The sequence below is a fragment of the Ruditapes philippinarum genome, unplaced genomic scaffold (assembly GCF_026571515.1).
Source record: "Ruditapes philippinarum isolate M1 unplaced genomic scaffold, ASM2657151v2 ctg784_1_1_1_1, whole genome shotgun sequence".
Classification (NCBI taxonomy): Eukaryota; Metazoa; Mollusca; class Bivalvia; order Venerida; family Veneridae; genus Ruditapes; species Ruditapes philippinarum.
This window is the reverse complement of record NW_026862779.1, coordinates 296,915-323,403: the sequence shown is the minus strand read 5'-3', so window position 1 is coordinate 323,403 and position 26,489 is coordinate 296,915. Positions and strand designations below refer to the sequence as shown.

The 26,489-nt window shown below is 34.6% G+C and overlaps 1 protein-coding gene and 1 long non-coding RNA gene across 2 annotated transcripts in view; both read right to left on the bottom strand.

Moving 5' to 3' along the window:
* The window catches only part of LOC132720173 (uncharacterized), a 62,272-nt gene that overhangs the window by 17,757 nt on the left and 18,026 nt on the right, over positions 1-26,489 (bottom strand). Inside the window, exons 3-4 of the mRNA XM_060704215.1 lie at positions 22,378-23,455; positions 7,266-7,835 (exon numbers count right to left, since the gene is read on the bottom strand). Of these exons, the coding sequence (XP_060560198.1) occupies positions 7,266-7,835; positions 22,378-23,455 (1,648 nt within the window). The remainder of the gene's footprint in view (positions 1-7,265; positions 7,836-22,377; positions 23,456-26,489) is intronic.
* On the bottom strand, positions 24,823-25,317 carry LOC132720170 (uncharacterized). Its single transcript, XR_009624308.1, has 2 exons — positions 25,240-25,317; positions 24,823-25,001 (listed from the first exon to the last, which is right to left on the bottom strand). It is a non-coding gene; the product is annotated as an uncharacterized LOC132720170 (long non-coding RNA).

The following is a 26,489-nucleotide window of genomic DNA, read 5'->3' as shown; positions in this document are numbered from 1 at the left end:
ATCGAGGTTTTTAAAAGGCCACCGGGTCTGTAAATACTATGCAGACCTATTCCGAGTGCGGTAACTATCTTACCTACATGCTCTTTTGTTTTTCTATCCATACATCAGTTTTTAGCTCAGTATTTATTAATATTACTCACAAGAAACATATTACTTATGTACTTTATCATGTTTAAGAAAGCATTCCAAAGCCAAGCAAAGATACCATCCGCTACGCTCTTGTAATTCATTCGTTCACAAATCAGGTGTTATTTGAATATTCTCGTGATTTTCGTGGTGTTTCATTAGGTAATGTACTTGTTGAGTTGAGTCACAGAAAATGAAAACAGAACTTGTCGAGTAGGGAAAGGTAAGATCATTATTTTGTTATATGAATACATAACATATTAATAATATAAACAAATACTGAGGAAGATAAAAATGTTTTCTAATCATAAAAACGGAACACTTTATCTTTATATATAATAAATTTCATGGTAAATAGATGATCAGGCTATTTCTTATATAAATAAAATATACGATTTTTTCAACGGGGTTCTATGAATAAATATTAGTAATACATGTAGTTACACCGTTATGTAAGTTGGGTTTTGTTGTTGTTGTTTTTTATGATGGCTGATTTTAAATGTTCTTAGAATTTCATCCATGTTTGGAAGAATTTTCTTTCCGTGTATTCTTAATTAGCATTATCCGTTATAAGACCACATGTAAGCACGCGGTCTAGAATGGAAGCGCAAGTCGTATTCTTGGTACTGGTATACAAAATCCAAATTGTAATGTAAAAATAACTGGGAAAAAATGATAAAAACGGTCTTATACTTAAGATGAACTATACTCTCACTGAAAGTAATATTTTGGGAAAGAAAGATGCAGAAGTTGACTTTGATTCGATATGCACCAATAATATAATCTTCGTATATATCCTATAATGCAGAATTGTTAAAATAATGCAGGATTGTGCAAATTCAGACATAGTTGTGGAAATAATTCCGAAAACTAGTATCTTATGAAGCTATTTGTATCATAGTTTGGGGACCTTTCTGTTGAAAAAGTGTCAGAGTTAAATCGTATACACATACATGCACAGTGCGGTAACTGGAGTGCAGGTATCAGTTACCCGCACTCCAGATAATGCACGTGGATTGGTTCATTTTTGCCGGGGTTTACATATTGTGACGGCAGAGAAAGGGAAAGGGGCAGAACTATCATATTCAAATGCTCGTTCATTGGTTATTTTTTTCTGGGGTTTCATATTATGACAACAGGGAACGTGCTGTCATGTTTGACTATGATACAAAAGAGAAAGAACACCAAAACACTCGGCAATCTGATTTCGTACAAATCAGATAGCCTCGTGTGTCGGTGCACTTTCTATTACTTGTATCATAGTTTGGGGACCTTTCTGTTGAAAAAGTGTCAGAGTTAAATCGTATACATATACATGCACAGTGCGGTAACTGGAGTGCAGGTATCAGTTACCCGCACTCCAGATAATGCCCGTGGATTGGTTGATTTTTGCCGGGGTTTACATATTGTGACGGCAGGGAAAGGGAAAGGGGCAGAACTATCATATTCAAATGCTCGTTAATTGTATAATTTTTTCTGGGGTTTCATATTATGACAACAGGGAACGTGCTGTCATGTTTGACTATGATACAAAAGAGAAAGAACACCAAAACACACGGCAATCTGATTTATACTCGGGGGCTACGCCCCCTCGTACAAATCAGATAGCCTCGTGTTTCGTTGCTCTTTCTATTACATAGTTCGGCAAATATGTTAGGTATACCGAAAAGCAAACTTTAAAGAAAGGCTTAATGTGCGTTGTTATACTCATTAATATCGGCGAAACACAAAACTTCAACGCCAGAACAGTAGCCAGTTCGTTTTTTTCGCAAATAATCTGGAATATAAGTTATGAGGGTACTTACAGCCGTATGCGCTAATTTATTTCGATTAATCTTTAAAATATATATCGACCCTTTTCCTATTCAAAGTGGTCATTATCCCCCCCCCCTCCCCCACAATATAGCGATATTTTACGGTGACTATTGTATACTGTAATGCACGAGTTTCTCGACTTCACATATTTTCTATTGTATAGAGAACAATAGAACAATAACCGGTCGGTATCTATTTGCAGACCTGTTAACCGGTCGGTAAGTGATTTACTAGACCGCTTTTAACAAAGGAGCCGGTAGGTAATCACAGATTTAGCATGTTTTCCTTTGTAATAATGAGCATTATACAATCATATAACTGTAGAAAATAGAGGGAATAAGACAACAGTATTCAAAACATAATTATATCCTTATCTAAACATTGGCTATCAGTAATGACATGTGTCGCCTCATGATAGCCAACTGTGTGTTAAATTGCAGTTAATGAAACAGGAGACACAAAAATCATTAACAGGGCACAAATTTTTTATTCAAGGGCCATACTTAACTAGAACTATCGCTGAATGCGATTCATACCCCCACCAATGTCCTTGACAGAAGACCACTTGGAAAGGTGGTTAAGGGAATAACTTATGTGGCACAAATACATAAAAAGAAATTATCTCTGGTGAAAAAAAGACCAATTGTACAGGTAATAGTATAAATATATATTATCAAATCATGTTCGAAACAGTTACAAATAACCTTTCATTTTCCCAATGTATTAAACATTTTATTTATAAGTCAATTTTTGACCTTCAAGTGTGGCCTTGACCTTAATCTGGCACAAGGGTAAGATGGGTTTTGCACATCACCCAGTTTGGTTGAACATTTGAGTAAAGACAAAGTTTGAAGAAAATCCTTCCATTAGTATAGAATTTATAGAGTAGACACAATATATTGTCTAGTATTGGTTGTATGTAAATTTGAAGACTTAAAAAGGGGCATAACTTTGTCAAAATGCAATACAGAATAATGAAACTTGACCTGCATATCTTATTTGCCACACCTCATATATCTTTTAAGTTTCAAGCAAATGCCTGCGCTAGTTTTCAGAATTATTTCAAGTACATGTTAAATTTAAGAACATTTTCTAAGTCAATTTTTGACTTTCAAGTGTGACCTTGATATTTAGCCGGCACAAAAGTGACATGGATTCTGCACATAACCTTGTTGAGGTGAAAATTTGAGTAAAAGTTTGAAGAAAATTCTTCCATTAGTATAGGATTTATAGAGCGGACACAACATATTTGTCTAATATTTGATTGTATGTAAATTTGAAGACTTAAAAAGGGCATAACTTTGGTAAAATGCAATACAGAGTTATAAACTTGAACGAACAGCATATGGAATTGTGACCCTTCAAAAATATTTTAAGTTTCAAGCAAATACCTTTTCTAGATTTAGAAATATTAAATAAATGTTAAAATTTAAGAATATTTTCTAAGTCAATTTTTAAACCTTAAAGTGTGACCTTGACCTTAAGCCAGCAAAAGAGTGACATAAGTTCTGCACATCCCTTGGTTGAGATGAACATTTGAGCCAAGATTGAAGAAAATCTTTCAATTAATGTAGGACTTTTTGTAACAGAGCGGACATACATACTGTGTAATATTAGATTGTTTTGATATTTGACCTTCAATTGTGACCTTGACCATGAGCTGACACATGGGCAACATGGATTCTGCACATCCTCTTGTTGAGGTGAATTTTGAGCCAAGTTGGAAGAAAATCTTTCAATTAGTGTAGGTCTTACAGAGTGACACAATATACTGTGTAATATTTGATTTTTGATATTTGACTTCAATTGTGACCTTGACCTTGAGCTGGCACATAAGGCAACATGGGTTCTGCACATCCCCTTGTTTGAGGTGAACATTTGAGCCAAGTTTGAAGAAAATCTTTCAAGAAGTGTAGGACTTACAGAGCGGACACGACATACTGATGTAATATTTAATTGTTTTGATATTTGACCTTCAATGTGACCTTGACCTTGAGCTGACACATGGGCGACATGGGTTCTGCACATCCCCTTGTTGAGGTGAACATTTTTGAGCCAAGTTGAAGAAAATCTTTCAAGTAGTGTAGGACTTACAGAGCGGACACAACATACTGTGTAATATTGATAGTGTTTTGATATTTACCTTGTGACCTTGACCTTTGAGCTGGCACAATGGGCAACATGGTTTCTGCACATCTCCCTTGGTTGAGGTAAACATTTGGAGCCAATTTTGAAAAAATCTTTCAAGTAGTGTAGGACTTACAGAGCGGGACACCACATACTGTGTAATATTTAATTGTTTGATATTTGACCTTCAATTGTGACCTTGACCTTGAGCTGACACATGGGTGACATGGGGTTCTGCACATCCCCTGGTTGAGGTGAACATTTAAGCCAAGTTTGAAGAAAATCTTTCAAGTAGTGTAGGACTTACAGAGCGGACATGACATACTGTGTAATATTTGATAGTGTTTGATATTTGACCTTCAATTGTGACCTTGGACCTTGAACTGACACATGGGCAATATGGGTTCTGCACATCCCCTTGTTGAGGTGAACATTTGAGCCAAGTTTGAAGAAAATCCTTCAATTGGTATAGGAGTTATAGAGCGGACACGAAAGTGGAGACGGACGGACGGACCGACCGACCGACCGACGGACCGACCGACCGACGCGGCAAAGGGAATCCATTATAGCCCCACCCACATTTTGTGGTGGGGGTATAAATATCCTTAATCCATGTAATATGCACAAGTACTTGAGCTCCAGATTAATGCTGTAAAGATTCACCAAAATTGCATAAGTGGTTTAAGAGGTGTAGTCCAGACAAGTTTTGAAAATTAAAATCATGAAAGGGCCATAATTCTGACAACAAGAGCCGGTTGAACCAGAAGATGCTCCCTAAATAGGTTTTGGACACAGAAAAATGTACCTTTTGTAGTTTCAAAGTTTTATATGTCCTGGACAAAGTTCAAAATGAGGCAAACATAGGCTACTCCTGAAGGAAATCTATCTACAATTACCTAGACAAGCATAATCTGACCAAGTTTCAAGACAGGTGAGTCAAAAATGTGACCACTAGAGTGTTAACAAGGATTATTCATATTTAAGCAGTGTGACCTAGTTTTTAACCCCAGGTGACCCATATTCGAACTTGACCTAGAAATCATCTAAACAAAATTTCAGACAATTTCCAGGATACTTGGATCAAAACAGTAGCTACTAGAGTGTTAACAAGATTTCTTTATATTAGCTCCTGTGACCTAGTTTTTACTCCAAGATGACCCATATTCAAACTCGTCCGAGCAATTATCTAGAGAAGCATCCTGATCAAATTTGATGATAACTGAGTCAAAAAGTGAGGTTTTCCATGTTTGGGCGGTGTGACCTAGTTTTTAAACCCAGATGACCCATATTCAAACTTGACCTAGAAATCATCAAAACAAACATGAGCTACAGATCAATCTTGTAAAGTTTCACTGAAATTGCTTCAGTGGTATAAGAGAAGTAGTCCAGACAAAAACTCAGGAATAAATATCATTAAAGGGACATAACTCTAACAACTAGAAATGTGTCCATAGGACACGTGTGCCCCCAAACGCCACTGTTCTGTCAATGTTATGAGTATATGACTCTAGGTCAAATATTTTTTGGACTACATGTGCCACAAGTTGAAATCTAAAAATCTTTTACTAAGTAAAGAGCAAGAACTTTACAAATACTTAATAAATCCACAAGCAAACCCCAAGGTGCATAAGTACACATGCTGACCAACATTCTTGTAAACTTTCAGGCCTACAAAGCAAATACTTTTTGAGCTATGCATGAACAAGTTGAAAAATGGAAATTTATACTACTGTAAGTCAAGAGCAATAACTCTAACAAAACAAAAGAAAATCCACATGCAAAGTCCCAGGTGCATAGCTTCACAGTGATGTTGATCATTGGTCCAGTAATTTAGTGATGTTGATCATTATTCCTGTAAATTTGGTTGATTCTAACTTAAGCACTCAAGGAACAAATACACAACATAATGAAACGGTTTTTACTTAGTCAAGGGAAATAACTCTACAAATACTGGTTAAATTCACAAGCCAAACCCAAAGTGCACAACAACATATGCTGAGCAACATTCCCTTAAGGTTCCATGACTCTATGTTAAATCCTTTTTGAGTTACATGAGAAACAAGTTAAAAATTGCAAAAAAAAATTTAATCAAGGGCAATAACTCTAAAAATACTGAATAAATCCACATGAAAATACCCAGGTGCACAACTTCACATGCTGATCAACATTCCTGTTAAGTTTCATGACTCTATGTCAAATCCTTTTTGAGTTACATGTGAAACAAGTTAAAAATTGCAAAATTTTACTTAGTCAAGTGCAATAACTCTAAAAATACTATATAAGTCCATACCAAGGTGCAAAACTACACATGCTGATCAACATTCTTGTAAAGTTTCATGACTCTAGGTCAAATCCTTTTTTAGTTACATGCGACACAAGATGAAAATTGCAAGTTTTTACTAAGTCAAGGGCAGTAACTCTAAAAATACTGAATAAATCCAGACAAAAATACCCAGGTGCACAACTGCACATGCTGATCAACATTCCTTTTAAGTTTCATGACTCTAGGTCAAATATTTTTTTAGTTACGTGGGTCACAAAAGAGAACAGACGGAGGGGCTGAAGGGCGGACAGACATAATTGAGGGGTTAATCTAAATGCTCCCCCCTAAAGTGGGGGCACAAAAATCATTGAACAAGACAATGCCAATGATATGCACAACTAGACTTGGTCATCCCTGTAACATTTGGATAAAATTGAACTAGTAGTTCTTCAGGAGTTGTCTGGACAGATGTCCTTGTGACCAAATTGCGATAAAGAGCCATTTCTACTGTTACTTTCTTTTGTTTAATAGAGGGCCATTGGCTCCTTCCTCTATTGTTACGGAATGAACTGTATTGTTCTCTTTCGTTGTGTTTACAAATTAGATTGCCCTCTCACCCTATTAGGTAGTACTTACGAAATGGTACTTGTGTAAGTAAAATTTCTTTGATCTTTTAAGTCATTTTTAGTCACACAAGGCCAAAAAAGTCACACAAGTAAAAACAGAATGAATAGGATAAAAGAAAATGTACCTTTACCTACTGTTCTCCATGTCATTAAAGTACCTCTGTGTTTGTACGGTCAGATTGACAGACAGACAGACAACACAAAAGCGATCCCTATATGTTGCCACTCTGGTAGAGGCCACACGCACACAAAAGGTTGATAGATTTTTAATCGCATACATTTTCTTAAATAAATTTGAAAATACTTACCTCTGTTTGTTTCAGGTAATGCAATTGCAAAACTAATAAATCCCCTTTCTGATGCCTTTTTCAGAATTTTTGTAACTGTTTCATACAGATCATTTTCACTTTTCTCATCTTTCATATCTGGACATGCTGCTAAAAGTACATCATACATCATTCTACAGTTTGATTGGACAATACATATTTCATCATTTTCTCTTACTCGCTTCATCATCTTTTGAAAATCAGTTTTTTCCATTTCCTGTAAGTTCTGTAGTAATCTATTGTTTCCAGGTAGCTGCGCATGCTTGTCCACAAAAATCGCAATGCCATGAGATAAAGAAAGCTGGATATCTCCGCTGCATAATTTAATAGCTGTGTTCACCAATGTACATTTGTTGTTTTTTCCAAATGCTAAAAGATAGTTATCATTATCTTTGAGCATATTAAAGAAGCCATTAAATACTTTGCATACTTCTCCAACTGTGACTTTATCCACAAAATGGACTTCCATCACACTCTTCAACTTCTGGCTAGAAACTATTATTGCTCTAATGTACTGCTGGGCACATTCATCAAGTTCATATCCAGATCCGGCTGAAAATGATTTTAATATTTATCATAACCTATTGTCATAAACAAGATCTTTCCATCAATTAATTGCTTTTACTAATTTAACAATGTTTGCTCAGTACTTATTATGGCCCTTTGCAACAGGATAATCAAATAAAGCTACATATCTAGTGGTGTAATTGTGATATTTTATGTTTCTTATTTAAAATCTTTTTTAAATACCATCTAGTTTAGATATAGGTGGACACAATATTGTCTTGATATTTGACCTTCAATGGATACCTTGACATTTAGCTTGCACAGCCACAACATAAGTGAAAATTTGAGCAAAGTTTGAAGTAATTCCTTCAAAGTCAAAAGGTCTCTCATTAGTCAAGGTCAAATTCAGAAGTAAGTGGCTTGTCCTTAAGGTCCTTAAGAATGTTGTGTCCATGTATGAAGACAATCCATTCACAAGTAACAAAGCTTTAGTTAGTTACTGCAAAAATAAAGTAAACGTTACATATCTAACGTTCAAGGTCAGGTTATTTATGAGTCAATATAAAGTATAGTCTGGTCTTGTTGAAGGTCTTGTCGATAATAAGACACATATATATGAGGTTTGAAGTAGAAACATTAAGAAATAAAGACGTTATAAAAAGACATCATCTTTTTTCATGAATACTCTAAGTTACATCATCTTTTTTATGAATACTCTAAGTTCAAAGGGGGTAATTCTGATAATTTTTGTGCTTGAGTTATTAACCTTGTCACATATGATGTGGTTAATAATAAGAAACATATATTTGAAGTTTGAAGTAAATACATGTACCTTAAAGGGATACTCAGGAAAATATATGACAAAATATGAAATTTACCATATTTACTTAACTTACGCTAAAATGAAGTTTTTAAAAGTGATTAAAAGTCCCAGCATCTTTTTTTCTGTATAAATACATTATAATGCGAGTTAAAAACTTAAACAAGAATTTGTAACAGAGTTACCAACGTCCCTCGCCTCGAGAAGTTTTATATGAAGCATAAAATTGTGCTATTTCAAAAGATTGAGGTATGGATTTCAGGACTTTCAGTCCAAATGTATGATCAATGCTAGATCTGCAAATGCAACACTAAATTTATTAAAGAAATACTAGTAAAATGAAACACGAATTTAAAATTCTATCATGTTAACCTTTGACCTCTTAGTGTGACCTTGACCTTGGAGGTAGGGGTGCAGGTGTTGTGCATGACATATCGTCTTATTAATATTACTATTTGTGCCAAGTATTTTCAAAATCCTTTTAACTATGTAGAAGTTATATATCAGACACAAAATATTGGAGGTAGGGACCCATGTTTTGCGACTGACATATCATCTTATTATTGTGATTATTATTGCAAAGTATTCTTAAAATCCCAGGTTATGGACTGGACACAAAATATACCCTATAACAGACTTTGTAAAATCTTTGACCTTTATGTGTGACCTTGACCTTGGAGGTAGGGACACATGTGTTATGCATGACATATCATCTTATCATTGTGACTTTTGTGCCTAGTTATTTCAAAATCCTGAAGAAGCTCTAGATCAGACACAAAATATACCCTAAAACAGACTATGTTAACTTTTGACCTGTAAGTGTCGCGAAGTACGCGATTGTATGATATATACCTCAACATAGTGCATTGGCCTTGAACATTGTATCCGTCGGGCAGACGAGATCCGTCGAGCTGACGAGTGTTGCCGCCTGGATAATTAATGACTTTCTTGATTTTCATGATGTTTTATGTTTTTTTCCATGCTTTTCTGACTATAAATAAGTGAGGACGAATTTATATTGGGTTAGTGCATTCTAGTGGAAAAATATAGACATTACGTTAAAGTTAAAGTGAAATACTAAAAAGTTTCAATGTTAATGTTTCTAAAATAAAGGAAAGTAAAATTGAATTTGATTTCGTTTTTTTTTTTATGTGGTATAAAATCTCTCCCACATAAATTGGCGCCGGAACCCGGGAATGGAAATCGGGAAAAGGAAGTGCTTACACGTGTTGCAATTAAAAAATGGCAAATATACCATATCTAAAAGGTGTTAGGACTTGGTTCTATAATATCTCGAGTAAAGAAGTGGATATAGCCAGATGTGATTCTAAATGAAACTTGGATTTCGCAGACAAAGGTTTTTGATTCAAAAACGGATAAGTGCATAGAACGGATGAAAATATATTGTGAAAAGTTGAAATTCAGACGGATAGATTAGCTAGTGGCCTCTTGGAGATACCGAGGAGGAAATACTGACTAGCCTTCTCGAAGAGGATAGTCTACTCACGGACAGATTACGGATCTAAGCATTGACCTTGCCGATCTGAAAGACAAGCTTAAGGCTTTGAAAGTCACTGAAGACGAAGAACAAAAGCGGAGAAAGGTTAGTGCAAAAGAGTTAATGGATTTACAACATGAAATGCAAAATATTTTGTTAATCAAATGAAGCAAAATCAGAAATTCTTGGAAATGAGTGAAAAAAGGGAAGAGATGAACTTGGCAGTTAATGCTTCCAAAAATCGACCTTATTTCCTACAATGGTGATAAGCTTAAGTGGACAGAGTTTTGGGATGCCTTCAAATGTACTGTACATAAAAAATACAAAATTAATCAAACGTAGAGAAGTTTACCTACTTGAAAAGTAAAGTGTACGGTGAAGCAAAGCGTGCTATTTCAGGTATTTCACTCACTCGGATGGAAACTATAGTGTTGCTATTAAAACACTATAGTTTCACCAGTGAGTGAAATACTGAAATACTTAAGGAACGTTTTGGAAACTTGCAGGAAATAATTGACCTACATTAAAACAAATTATCAATTTATTTCCGCCAAATACCAAAAACGAGAGTTTACGAGCATTCTTTGATCAAATACAAAAACATCTGAGATGCCTAGAAGTCCTTCACCAAGATGTGAAACAAGGATGTATTTTAGCTATGACACATTCAAAAAACCACAAAGAAAATACTCTTCAGTTAAGATGCAAAAAAAGAAACACTAAAAAATGAACAGTGTTTCTACTTCTTGATGCTCTGGATGGCGTATGTAATCGCACTTGAAAGTCTAACAAAAGTCTCAGACATCAAAAAGACAAACGGCAACATACTAGTAATTTTAGTCGTCCAAATCTCAAGAAATTGTTCAACCAACGGCAGCAAGTCGGAGACAAATCTGTTATCTCGGTCTAAAGCAGCCTCCGCCCAGGCTTTATAACAAGTGAGATACAAAGGAGTGCGAAACGTATGTGAAGTTTGTCGATACTGTAAATAAATCACACTGAGTGACGAGTCCCTACCTCCATTACAGTTGTTGATAGAAAAAAAAAACTTAAAAGATTTGTTTCAAATCTGAGGCAGTGTCATTAGCTTCTAGTGACTGCAAAAGCAACAAAGAATTGCTTTACTGCGTAAAATAAATGTACATCATAAAGTGTTGTCCCAACACAATTTGGAACAGAAGAGACACGTACACATGATTCAAAATACAATTTTCTAATTAAATGAGTGTACATTTTGTTGTAATGATAATGCCACACAAGAATAGAATGTATAATGTTTTGTTTTTACAAATTTGTTTTCATCTTACTTGTAAAACAATGTATTTTTCATGCCCAGGTTATGAAAATGTGGTTTCTTGATGTTTGTTTGTTTGTTTGTTTTTTTTGGTTTGTTTTTTATTGTTTTTTTTTCTATTTGTGTATATATGTTATTTAAAATGTGTAATGTATATATTGTTATGTATATGCTATGTATATGCTGAGGCCCGCATGGAAGATCGGGAAACCGAATGTGTTAGCCTCATTGAATAAAGTTGTTACTTACTTACTTACTTACTTACTAAAATATAGTCAGCCTCATGCGAAGGGTGAGATGTCAGAAGAAAATGTGTCCATTTCAATAGGGGAAAGAGTGCTTATGCAAACAGCCCAAACGGAAGTTAGGAGTGCCGCCAGTGACAAAAGTGAACGAGTTCGTATTCTTTTAGATTCTGGATCACAGAGAACATACATTTCAGAATCGTTAGCGAATAAACTCGGCGCTAAGAGAGAAAGGAAGAAAAAATTAGGCTCTTTAACTTTCGAAGTGAAATACAGAAGGTATAAAAACCTTATACCAACACGATAAATGTGAAACTTAACAAGGGGAATACTTGAATAATGGATAATATTGGTCATGATTCAGCGGAAACATCAGAGAAATACGTGAGAGTGCATACAATGAAGTCTTCACATTCCTAAGGAGTGTTAAATGCTATACTATACCTACAAGGAAGAATATTCTAGTTAGATTTTCATAGAAATGATTATTATTTTATATATACTCTTAAACAGAGATGGAATACACCAGAAATTGTATTCTCTTCCTCAAAACATGGCTGATTCTAACGTGTCGACAAATATGATGACGATCCAAACAATACAAGGTGAATCAACATGCTTATATTAACTTACGGTACAGAAATAAGAAAAACAAGTGTGTTTACAAGTGTGGACTCAACTGTCCCAACAAAACCAGATTTAGATGACTTCTGGAATCTTGAAACTATTGGAATCACAGATAACGCAAAGGAGTATAATGATGAATTAGCTAAACAAAACTTTAATGAAACCTTGACATATCAAAATAAAATGTACCAAGTAACATGGCCTTGGAAAGAAAAAAGCCCAGATCTACCACAAAATCGAGGACTAATGATGTCAAGACTGAAAATCAAATGTGGCAAGACTGAAAAAACAAGCCTGATGTGCTTAACAAATATAATGAAGTAATCCAAGATCAGTTGAATAAGGGCGTGATTGAAAAGGTCGATAATAACGTTCAAGACGGATCCATACATTACATTCCACACCATGCAGTTGTTACACCACAGAAATCAACAACAAATATACATATAGTATATGACGCATCTGCTAAAACGAAACTTCGAAATAAAAAGCCTCAATGAATATCTTTATCATGGCCCTTGATGCTTCATGATCTTGTTGGATTACTGATGCGATTCAGATTACACCAAGTTGCATGGTAGCAGATATCGAAAAAGGCATTCTTCAAATAGGATTGCAAGCCAAGCGAACGAGATGTTACAAGGTTTCTTTGGATAAAGGATTGTAACAAAGCTTACACAGGAGAGGGAAATATTCAGGAGTATCGTTTTTGTCGAGTCCATTCGGACATTATCTCAAGTCCTTTTTTTGTTGGGTGCAACTGTTGAGTACCATCTAGACTCTTACCATAACAGCATTGCCGACAAAGTTAAAGATGACATATACGTAAATAATGTCATTACGGGTACCGACACTTACGAAGAAGCATTTGAACTGTATAGAGAAAGCAAAAGGATGTTTAAAGAGGCGTCAATGAACTTACGAGAATGGACATCAAATAGCCAAAAGTTGAATGAATTGATACCTGAAGAGGACAGAACAAGATAGTTCCATTACCAAAGTACTGGGGCTTACGTGGATACAATGGTGACACTCTTTCACTAAATGTGTCATTTGCTTCCATTGATTCACAAAGTCCAACAAAAAGAATTATATTGAAAAACATCGCTTCCGTGTTTGATCCTTTGGGACTCCTCTGTCATGTTTTGTTGAAAGGAAAAAGTTTTATTACAGTCCATATGGAAAGAAAGGTTGGATTGGGATGATCAGATAAAAGATTGCAAAACCCCTTGATACCTGGTCACTTGTGAAAGAAGACTTGGAAAAGATAACAAGTTTAAAATTTACGGGGTAAATAAACGGGGTTACCCAGTTGGGGCCTCAAAAAAAAAAAAAAAAAAAGTATAAAATTTCCAAGAACCATTGCTATGAAGAAATTTGAGCACAATACGGAAAATGTTTTAGTGTGTTTTTGCGATGCATCAGCAAAAGCATATGCTACAGCAGTATATTTACTTCAAAGGAACGACACAGAAACGACAGTGCATCTAGTGTTCGCTAAAAGCAGGCTTGCTTTGTTAAAAAGAAATCACTATTCCAAGACTAGAATTGATGGCTGTATTAATAGGTGTTCGAAGTGTGAAATTTGTATGCAATCAACTGAAACTGAATTGAAACACGTGTATGTATGGACAGATTCCCAGTGCGTTTTGCATTGGATTAAAACTGAGAAAAAGTTGTCAGTCTTTGTTCAGAACAGAATAAAAGAAATCAAATCAAACAAAGAAATTAATTCGAAATGTCGCCGGAGACCAGAATCCGGCGGATATTGCGTCTAGAGGGTGTTCTGTTCAGCAAATCTGTGACAGTGAATTGTGGTGGCATGGTCCTCAATTGTTATTGCAACCAGAAAACACTTGGGCGGATAGGAATACATGTGAACCAGACCCATATGTCATGAATGATAATTCAACAGACCTTGTGATGCAAGCAATTCTACGATGGAGGAAGATTCTACAACAATCGTCACACCGCCTTTTGAGATAGATAGTGAAAAAATATTCTTCATTCACAAAAATTATTGAGAGTGTCTGTTTTAGTGTTAAGATTCTGTCGTAAAATACGAAAATTAGCATGTGAACATGGAAGTATAACGAGTTCTGAATTGAAAAATGTGAAGAAAAGTGGTATTGTATGCTCAAAGAAAACAGTTTGCTTGTGAACTGAATTCTCTGGCAAAAGGAAAGCGAAATAGTCTACAACAACAATTAGGTCTGTATATTGACGATAGAGGGTTGTTGAGATGTGAAGGCCGTTTAGATAATGCTGGAATAGTGAAAGTGCAAAACATCCAGTGTTATTGCCGAGGAAAGAGCATCTGACATATCTTATCATAGAAAAAATGCACCGAGAAGTACTGCACAGTGGTGTATCTCAAACACTGCATTGTCACTAATAATCTGTGTAGGAGTACCTTTTTGCGAGATAAACCTCCGAAGACAGAGTTAGAATTCCACCGTGGACAGATCTTGCACAATTTCTAAATGCACACCTCTCGTTACAAGACAGGTGAACAGACATATCCACACCTTTTTATGATCTCCGTTTGTTTTCACGAACATTGGACCCATATAATCTAATCCAACTCGTAAAAATGGCCTAGACTCTGTCACCCTAGATGTAGCAAAGTTAGGCAATCGGCGCATCTATATGCCACCGTTAAACCCGACAACATTCACTTGTATCACAGATTGGACTGTGCACACCCCTGGAACAATATATATGCCTAGTTTTTGGCAGCCCAATTTAAGTTTTACCAGCAGTATACTTGATAAAATCTGGTGTAAAACGCTTCATAGTGAAGACGTGCAATCCTTACGTGTCGAATGCAAGAATCACATGGAATTTCATTACTGAACTAGCTCCCTGGATGGGAGGTTTCTACGAAAGACTCGTAGGATTAGTAAAAAAGTTTTTAGGAAAGCCTTAGGACGATGGCTACTTACACTCATTCAGTTACAAACATTAGTCAAAGAAGCAGAAGCAGTTTTGAACTCGAGACCTCTTGTCTATGTCGGAGACGACGTAAACTCAACTATCACACTGACGCCAAGTCATGTTTTGACTTTAAACACAAGTATCGGGATTCCGGACACTGTATCAGATGACAAAGACTCTGATTTTACGCCATTACTAGTTCAACGGATTGCCTCCTTGACATTTGGAAGAAGGGCCAAAAACTTCTTAACATGTTCTGGAATATTTGGCGTAATGACTACTTATTAAGTCTGCGGGAAAGGGCACAGACGAAACTTAGTGCAGGAAGAATTCATGCTAACTATAAACCAAGTGTAGGAAATATAGTGCTTCTGAAAGAGAATTTACCGAGGGATGTTGGAAAATTGGGAAAATAGTGAATTTAGTTGAAAGCCGCGATGTCATATTAGAACTGCTAAGGTACAAACGGCGTCTGGAAAAGTGCTTGGACGTCCATTAAATTTACTTTTTCCTATTGAGACGTCCGTTACTACAGATGAGCCTTATTCACAGAGTCCAAAAGTTCCTAATACAGAAGAATCGCAAAATGTAAGTAGAGTACCTCGCACTGCTGCAAAAATTGGCTAAACATAAAATCAAAAGTACAGTTCTCGCAGTAATATAAATGTTAACTGTAGTATTTGGCGGAGCAAACATATATACAAATTAGTAAGTGGAGCAAAGTTAAAATAAGTCATTCTCGAAATTCACGTAATTTTCGTGCAGCGGATAAGTAAAGCTAGATACTGTTAAAATACACGTGAGTTTTTAGTACATGTGTTTCGCTGTATTAGTAAGGACGCTAAATATTACATAATATTATAACAGTCTTGAAACATGGCGTATATTTGTGATACTTGTGACAAAAAGTTACAAAACCTTGAGAAACTTGAGACAATATCAAAGAAAACACACGCTCATTAAATACTGGGTGTGCACTGAGGAAAAGTGCACTTCTCGATTTATTTCGAAGAAGCTTTTTGAGCAAACATCTGATTCTAAAACATAAGTATAGTTCGATGTAGCGAGGAACTAGCTCTTAGTGCCAAAAGAGCAATACCAACAAAGGCTACTACGAGGACGTTAGCGCCGACGAAAGCATTTTTATCTGATAGCAGAAAAGAACAGTAACACAGACAACATTCAGTTTGCCAATTCTGTTAATCAATTCGACATGACATTGCTACAAAGAGAGTAATGTTGACACGGGGAATAATATGAGCTACAACGGTCTGACAACGAAATTAGTGCAGCATCTGACAGTGTGTTTAGTGAATTCTCGGGTTCAGAAAATCCTACGAGAAGAATGAACATACAAAATGATTTAAATGATGATCTGACAACTTTGAATTATGATATGGATGTTACTCTTGATAGCCATTTCAATTGATCATACGTAAGTTTCAATGATGACGTCACGACTGGACATTGCGACATGAGTGATTGTGATGCCAACACTGTAGACTATAAAATAAAGAAACATGTAAATGTTGATCTTGGGGAAAATGCCAGATTGATGTGTCACTAAATGATTTTCCGATGTTAGTGTTAACAATGACGTCGTTACTAGTGGTTGTACGTAAACGATGACATCTTATGGTAGAACGCGACACTTTGCCGAACTTTCGAGTAGCGTCTTGAAAATTGGCATACGAAAATTGACCATATTTCTGTTTGGATTGCGTGATTTTATTTCAATAGTTTCAGCCAATTTTTGTACACATGACGTCAAAGTTGACCATCAAAAGCCCGTTTTTGAACATGACGTCTTTGCGTATCCTTGGCAACTGTTACGGTGTTTCAACGCCATTGGCGGACAAAATATCTTAAATCCTACAGCATTCGACGGAAATTATTTTTTCCTTTAAGCAGATATAAAATTTATGTTTTACGCCGAAAATTGTTTGAGTAATGGAAAGAAAATTGTCAATTTGTGTAAAAATTTGACGTTCAGTTTAGCCGCAATTTTCGGCTTTAAAGCAGCTTATTAAAAAAATTTCTGAAATAAATTTTTGATTTTTTTCTTTAAACGTCCTTTAAAATTTATACTTAGTCAAAAATAACTAAAAAATTAGGGGGTCACCGACTCACTAACTATTAATCAGTATGCAACTGACATGTTAATAAACCCAGAAAATATTACATTTACTCTAAGTTTTACTATTAATGTTATTCTGACAAATGTACAGAATGTTATTCCGAAAAAATTGAGTCGGTGACCCCCTAATTTTTTCGGTACACGTATTTTATTTCCCCCACTCCTTTGGATAGAAGTCACCTATCACGGCGTTTGTTTTTTGATTTATTAAACATCGCCCTTTCAATCCCGCTTTTTGCGCACTTTACGCATATGACCACTGCGGAAAATATAGATACAATAAGAGACGCCATTCCAATATTATATAGATTAGACAGGTAAAAAATAAAAATTTTGATACGGGACAGCAATATCATGCAATACTATATGACAAATACCGTCATCACGTACACTCGTAATAGCAACTTAATAATTCATTACAAATGTAATTTTTAATACAACGATCAGATATTACCAAAATATAATTTTTTTTATTCTTGTAAATACAGATTTTGTATATGAAACAGTGAATAAAGATGTACTTCAGAAGAACCCACTTTCTACAAGAGAAAAGAAATGATAGTCTGATCTGACATTTGTCAGAATAACATTAAATAGTAAAACTTAGAGTAAAATGTAATATTTCTGGTTTTATTAACATGTCAGTTGCATACATGATTAAATAGTTAGTGAAACATGACAGATCCTCTACAGTGCCCGTAGCATTACAGACAAAAAATGGCAATGTATATTGAAATATCTTTATTTTGTATATAAAGATTTACAACGCAACACTCCTTTCTCAGGCCGTCGGTTCGCTAAAATCCGCAGACGTGTATTTACAGCGTTTCATTATATTTCATGTTTTAAAGTATGTTTCAATATTTCGCAAATTCTGACAAATTGTTGCAATAGTTTTTATTACAAGTGAAATTCAAATTCTGGTTTTTTAATAGGTGAAATAAAATTACATATCACTCACAGTATATCACTCATAGTGTGGGGTAATGCAAAATGTATAGATTTGCAGAATTTCTTGAAGATTAAAGGGACTCCACTGAGGTTTTTTATCATGACGGGACTAAATGAAATAATATTTTGAGAGTGTTACTCCATTTGATTTAAATCTATACTAATAACTTATTGTCAAAAATTCAGGGCATTAGCTGGCTCCGTTTTTCCAGAAAAATTATTATAATAGTGAAAAATGACACAAAATTGAAAAGCGTTTAAACGCTTTTCTCTCAAATTGGACTGAGAATGGTACAAACTCACGGTTTTCAATGTATTTCTTGTATATTTCTTAGTTATATTTTATTGATATTTTTGTTGTAAGTGATCATGATGATCTATGTGAAAAATTATAATTTATAGTTTTAGCCTTATTAACCTCAGTGGAGTTCCTTTTAATTTATATTGATGAATTTCCGTAAATTTTCTAAATTTACATAAAAATATAGAGTTGCTTTTTGTTCCTTAAGGCATATTTCTCAATTCAAGTTTATTAATCTTATGTATTACAATATCAAAAAAACACCGCAAATTATTACTCTCAGCTGTATTATTTTTGTTTGCGCTGCGTACGCGTTGCCGTTGAACACCTGACTCATTTTCTTTACATGCGTATGTTTACAATTCCTTATGAAGTTATTAAATTATGCTAAAAACAAGAAAAAAAATTGTTTGTTTTTTCGTTACAATTTTAAGAATTTGCAATTAACATTGTTGTTGTTGTTATATGTATAAGTGAAATTCATAGAACAATTCTCCTGAAATGCTGAACATTATTGCAGCACTTTGAAGTCTCAAACGTATCTGCATATACATCGCAGTTCGTTACAAAATAACTCAGGGATGGGAAATAAAATCACGTTACCGAAAAAAAATTGAGTCGGTGACCCCCTAATTTTTTTAGTTATTTGACTAAGTATAAATTTTAAAGGACGTTTAAAGAAAAAATCAAAAATTTATTTCAGGAATTTTTTAATAAGCCGCTTTAAAGCCGAAAATTGCAGCTAAACTGAACGTCAAATTTTACACAAAATTGACAATTTTCTTTCCATTACTCGAACAATTTTCGGCGTAAAACAAATAAATTTTATATCTGCTTAAAGGAAAAAAATAATTTCCGTCGAATGCTGTAGATTTAAGATACTTGTTCGCCGATGGCGTTGAAACACCCGTAACAGTTGCCAAGGATACGCAACGACGTCATGTTCAAAAACGGGCTTTGATGGTCAACTTTGACGTCATGTGTACAAAAAATTGGCTGAAAAACATTGAAATAAAATCAACGCAACCAATCAGAAAATGGTCAATCTTTCGCATGCCAATTTCAAACGCTACTCGATAATCGCAAAATGCGCGTCACCTAAATGAAAATACTACCAGATAAGAATAACACAGTATTAGTCGATATCCTATAGTAGGATGAAATCGATTTGAGTACTTTGAATTAATTAAGATACAGTCCCGGCTGTGTACTATCCAATTGACTAACCCCGTACTCAACACTTAATACTTATACAAGCTATATCGTCAACAGTGAGATGAATATATCTCAGACTATACTTTTGAATTGAATGCCTTGTGGCGATGTCGCGAATCGCAATTAAAATAACCTCAACATAGTGCATTGGCCTTGAAAGCAGAGGCCGGCTACGAGTGTTGCCGCCAGGATAATTAAGACTTTCTAATTCATATGTTTAGTTTTTTTCTTCGACATATATAGGAGACAATTTATATTAAGTATGATTCTAGTGGCAAATAATTAATATGACATTACTTAAAGGTAAAAGGAAATACTAAAAAGTTCAATGTAATGTTCCATAAAAAAAAGGAAAAGTAAATGCATTTAATTTCGTTTTATTTATGTGGTATTAAAATCTCTCCCACAGTAGTATGACTCTGAACTGAGTAAGGATGCATTGTTGCAAACAAGCTATTATAGGTACTATGCAAAGATTTACAAAATCCCTGATCTATGAAAAAATATAGACTGACACAAAAATACACGTAAAAACATGTTAATTCTTTGACCTCCAAGGTACCTGACCTTGAGTAGGTACCGTGTTCGCCATTGGACAAATCTCTATATTGAATCAATATGTGCAAAGTATTTACAAAAATCCCTTCAAAGATAAGAAAGTTATGGACCGGACACGACATATACCATCAAATAGACAATGTTGACCTTGAATGAGCAAGTGCCACCTTGACTTTTGAGGTAGGGGTCTGGTTGTTGCGCATGACACATCGTCTTATTATCACAAACATTTGTGCCTAGTTATTACAGATTCCTTTGATAAATGACAAAGTTATGGACCGGACACAAAATATACCCTGTAATAGACTATGTTAATCTTTGACCTCCAAGTGTGACCTTGACCTTGGAGGTAGGTGACCGTTTGTTGCGCATGACACATCGTCTCATTATTGTGAACAATTGTGATAAGTATTTACATAATCCCTTCAAAGATAAGAAAGTTATTGACCGGACACAACATATACCATCAAATAGGCAATGTTGACCTTGAATGAGCAAGTGCCACCTTGACCCTGAAGGTAGGGGTCTGGTTGATGCACATGACACATCTTCTTATTATAACAAACATTTGTGCCATGTTATTTCAGATTCCTTTGATAAATGAAAAGTTATGGACCGGACATAAAATATACCCTGTAATAGACTATGTTAACATTTGACCTCCAAGTGTGACCTTGACCTTGAAGGTAGGTGACCGGTTGTTGCACATGACACATCGTCTCATTATTGTGAAACAATTGTGGCAAGTATTTACAAAATCCCTTCAAAGATAAGAAAGTTATGGATCGGACACGACATACACCATCAAATAGACAATGTTGACCTTGAATGAGCAAGTGGGACCTTGACCTTGGAGGTAGGGTTCTGGTTGTTGCGCATTACACATTGTCTTATTATAACAAACATTTGTGCCAAGTTATTTCAGATTCCTTTGATAAATGACAAAGTTATGGACCGGACTCTAAAGTGTGACGGACGGACGGACGGACAGACGGAAGTTCTCACAGGACAGTAATTATGTGGCTACTCTATTGTCCTCTCTATTGTTCTTTTTAGCCACACAAAAGAAAATAGCCACATAAAAGCATTACGAATGATGACATCAAAGAGAAAGAACAGTAACCTATTGTCACTCTAGCCACATAATTACTCTCCTGTGAGTGCGGACGGCCGGACGGACAGAGCCTATTACTATATCCCCCTTTTTTCTTCGAAAAGGCGAGGGACAATAAGTCGAAATAACGACGCAGTCAGAACCAACAAGTAGTTTTAAAACAAGTCATTTGATAATTACAATCCCTAGAAGTTAAAAAAACAAATATTGTGGATACTGTAAGATTAAAACAAGCCTAAGTCACTCATTTGACATGTTCTTTTACGTTCCCATAGTTCATTATGATAACTATGGTGAAATCTAAATGCTCTAACCAAACCAACATTTTTTTCTTTATATGGAGAAAAATTTTGTTCTATTCATTTCGATGACATTTATAGAATATTGCATAGAAAATTAAAATCTAAAATATTAAAATTTTGCCTGTGTCTCATTTTAAAAAATAAAGAACTTATAGTGAAAAAAGTGTAAAAACTTCAATCAGAAATCTTGACAAGGTAGCTAACACTTGGTGAGTAGGACAGCTCTCAATATATTCCCTATAGTAAAGATTAAAATGATGTGTATAATCTCCATACTGCCATCTATCCATATTTTAATTTTCATAAATCATGTAAATGTTTTCACTACTTTCTGAGTAATCACGAGACCCAGTTTTGTGGACAGACAGAAGGACGGACTGACGGAGGGTAAACCTAAAGTCGTCTAAAAAAAAACCGGTAGGGGACTAAATAACAATTTGGGATTCAAACTTAGAGAGACATGTTGGATCCAACCAAACTTCATGAAAATCAACATTTGTATACATCTGGATATGAAAAACGAATATTTTAACCTACTCAGTCCTACAAAGAACAGAAATCTGAGTCTTTATAAATGTTTTAAAATACCTGAACATATGAATGGAAATGCCACAGACTTCATTCCCTGTTTATCAGCTTCTAGAAGGCAGTTTTCAACTGATTCTTGTATAAGATGTAACCCTTGAAAGTCTGGACAATCTCCAGCAGAAAAAGAGCAATTAACATGAATCACTTTCTTGATTCTCTTCAAATTGCCTGACCCAGTTGAGTAGCACTTAGATAATGATAGCTTACAACTTTTTAACCATTTTTCTGCCTGCCCTACATAAGTCTTCCCCGCAACCTTAGAAATACATTCAGCAACTTTACCTCCAGAACTAACAATACAATCAACATCTGTTTTGAGAATATCACTTTGGTAAATGTACACAGATACATTACCATATATATAAAACTTTTTGTCACTATCTTCATATACTTTTGCTACAACCCATTTTACATTTTTCACTAAATCATCCAAAGCTTTTGGATCAAGACCCATGATTTCAATTTGCATATCCTTTTCATCCTTTGTGTATCTTAAAGAAGAACCTGTCTGCTTATTCAAACACAATGTTTCAGCTTTTTTCATCACTTCAGGAGATGCAAACTGCATTTTCCTGACTTGTAGTTGACTAACCTTTTCTTTTAAGGAGTTAAACTCATCTTTCACATAGGCTTCTTTGTCTTTTCTGCATATCAGAGTAATTGTGTTCTCAGATGATGTTAATAGCTGAGACAGAAAACCCTTGTCTGTAAGATGTTTAATTTCTTCAGCATAAAACATCATTAATTTAGTCTTTTCATCTTTGGTGATTGGAATTTGCACACCAACCTCTCCATCAGGAATCATGAAGTTTGATTCATTATATTCCATTTCTTCAGATAGACTTTTCTTGGGAAGGTTTGGAAAATTCTCCTCTAAATATTCCTCAAATCTTAATATGCTTTCAAATGAGCCTGAAACATTCATCTGTAATTTACCATCTTCTCTGTTTTCTGTTATCTTTACACTATAAACATCTTCAACTTGAGTTTTCCAGGTGTGATAAAATTTTCTGGAAGACTCTTTTAACAGGTGATCTACAATACCTTGATTAAGCTCAGCAGATACTTCAGAACTTTCCTAGAAAGATGAAATGAAGTAAGAATTAAGAACGATAATGAGAAAAGGATATGATGCAATCTTTACATAATAACTGACCTAAAGAAAATTAAGATCAGGATCAATGGCAATGAATTCTTCATTGTGTATCCTCAAAGATTTACTATTGAATGTCAAAAAAAATTGAATTGAAATTGCCAAAGTCTACACAAATATAATATTCTATTTATCACACATCTAAAATAAGATTTGGTTTATCATAAGGCTGAAAGAGTGTAATTTTTGGTTGATGCTTGTAATGCTAATTAGCACCCTTTAAAGCTATGTTGTATATAGGGCAAATGACGTTATATCCAAGTGAAATTACACTAGTGTAATATTGTCTTATTAAAAAAGTTGATCCTGCATTGTGGCTTATGCAATAAAAAAAAGATAACTACCCATGTTAAGAAGTTGAACCAAATATAAAATGTATTGGCCTTGATCCTAATTCTGATCAAGTTAAAATTGTAACTTAAATGTAGCATTAATTATACATTCTCAAGCATGTTTCTCTGCAAATCAGCATTTTTCACATTTTGTTAACATACCATGTTATTTTAACTGATTACAGCGATGAAAAAAAGAAATGTGGAACGACACATATGCCCTCCTTTCTAGCCCTTGGCTCACATTATTGGAAATTTTGGCAGAGAAACTTGCCATAAATGGGTACATTGAAGTATTCAATTATGGAAACTAGAAATGTGTCATCATGCCACAGATGCCCCTGCATACAGCCAAAATTTCAAATGTTATAATATTTCCCGTCCCTAGATTTGCCACTTAAATGCTACCCTTTTCAATGGTGGAGTATTTAGACAATTTTCCACCAATAACGCCACCAAAACGCCACCCAAATCATGAAAATGGTGAAAAATTTGAGCAGGACTGATGCTATATAATTTTCCAGTTAATTCCACCTTTTTTACACTTAATGCCACCAATGAGTGGAAAGTTGGTGGAGTATTTAGACAAACTTTCACCATTATGCCACCTTAGGGTGTCAAACTCATTTTCCACTACATGCCACTTGTTTCCACTAATTGCCACCATCATGGTGGAAAGATGGTGGAGTATTTAGACGAATTTCCACCATTATGCCACCATTGAGTGGCAAACTCATTTTCCAACAAATGCCACTTATTTCCACCTTTTACCACCATTAGGGTGGAAAGTTGGTGGAGTATTTAGACACTTTTCCACCATTTTTCCACCACAAAGTGGCAAATTCAGTTTCCACTAAATGCCACCTATTTTCACCCTTTCAGAAATTTTCCACCTTGTGGGTGGCAATAGCTGGAAACTGCTTAAAAGTCACCCTGTACCCTTAAAGAGAAACAAACAAATTTTAAAAATAATCCTTTTTAATGTCTCCATATGAAATAATTGTCTCAAAAAATAGCAACACATTAGTCCATTTATTATCTTCAGTTTATCTTTCTATTCCTGGACGGTTTGAGGAGGTGCAGAATCACCCTATGGATTTCAGTCCTTTGGGTTGTCAGCCACTTTTTCAGCGCACAATCTAAAACAAAAAAATATTATGAATAATTGTTACAATAATGAAAAACATTAGCTTACATTATTTTTTACATGACTATTGGATATTTCTATATTCAAGTTGAGTGCATAGATATGATTAAAACCTTAACAAAACAGCATTGCAGACATGGAAGAATCAAACTTTTCTTATTTATTAATACTCCAAGGCAGAAAATATATGCAGACTCAAAAATGATATTTTCATTCAGTTCATTAGTTACCTTTCAAGAACTTAAGTTTTGCCTTGTCTGCACCAGCAGGTCTGGCGTCAGACTCTCTGTTCCATTTCCTCATACCACTCTCTGTTCCATTTCCTCATACCAAACAATGAGCAGCCTTTAATCTCCTCTATATTGAATAGCATTCTAAAGAGCCTTGTTGTACCTTTCTCATTTGAGGCATTGTGCCTCAGTTCTGCCATCACTTGGTCCTAAAATATAATTATCAATATCCAATAAGTAAAGACAGAAAATGAAACACGGTATATGTATACAACTCTAAAATTTTATATTAAGAAAGAAATAAAGAAATACATCACGTCACCATCAGTACAGGTTAAGTAATTCAATAATCTTCCAGTTTCAGTTCTTAACGAACCTTCATCAGGATAAATATTTGACAAAATTTTCAAACTTAGGTGTACAAAAACTCTAAAATTTGTAAAACTAAATGTTAATGCAAATTTAAGTGTCATTAAGAGTTTGAATAAAAGTAAGTTTGTAAATAGTGCATAATAGCTATATTTATTAAGAACTGAAAAGTGTCTTATTGGGTACTGTGACACTTCTTTCTTATCAATTCTAAAATAACTTTGAATTAACAAGATACCTTTGTAAAGCCACTGAAGAACAAGTGTGTTGCTCCAGGCTGTTCCTCATTGCTTTGTGTCTGCAAAAAAATAATTCTTATTTAATGATGTTTCTGTTATGAACTGTCATTCTCCTAACAGCTTGTTACTCTAGACTGTCTAGTTATGGTTATATATCTACTGCACCATGAAAGCTGAATTACAACAATGAAGGAATGAAGCTTACTAATAAAACAGTTACTGTTGATCTGCTTCACATGCGACACACAAGGAAAAAATGTTTATTAGCATGAAAGTTGTAGTAATAGGAACCTGTTATCTATAGTTTGATTGATGTAATATTGTACATATTAATGATTATTTTGTACTTACTGATTAATTTCTATAATTATTTTCTCAAACTTAAAATTTCTAACATACTGTATTTATGAAATGATGAAGCTCTTCCTACACTCTTTATATTCCTACATTCTTTATATGTAAATGCAGCTTTCTTTTTTAGTCAAGTTACAAACATAACAAATTTAAAACATAATTTTATACATTATACCACTTCATATTTTTAATGTTAAAAAAATTAATAGTTTCTGCAAAAATTATTATAATTGTTATATGTAAAAGTTGCTTACCTGAAACTTTGACTTGGAATGATTCTGCTGTTTA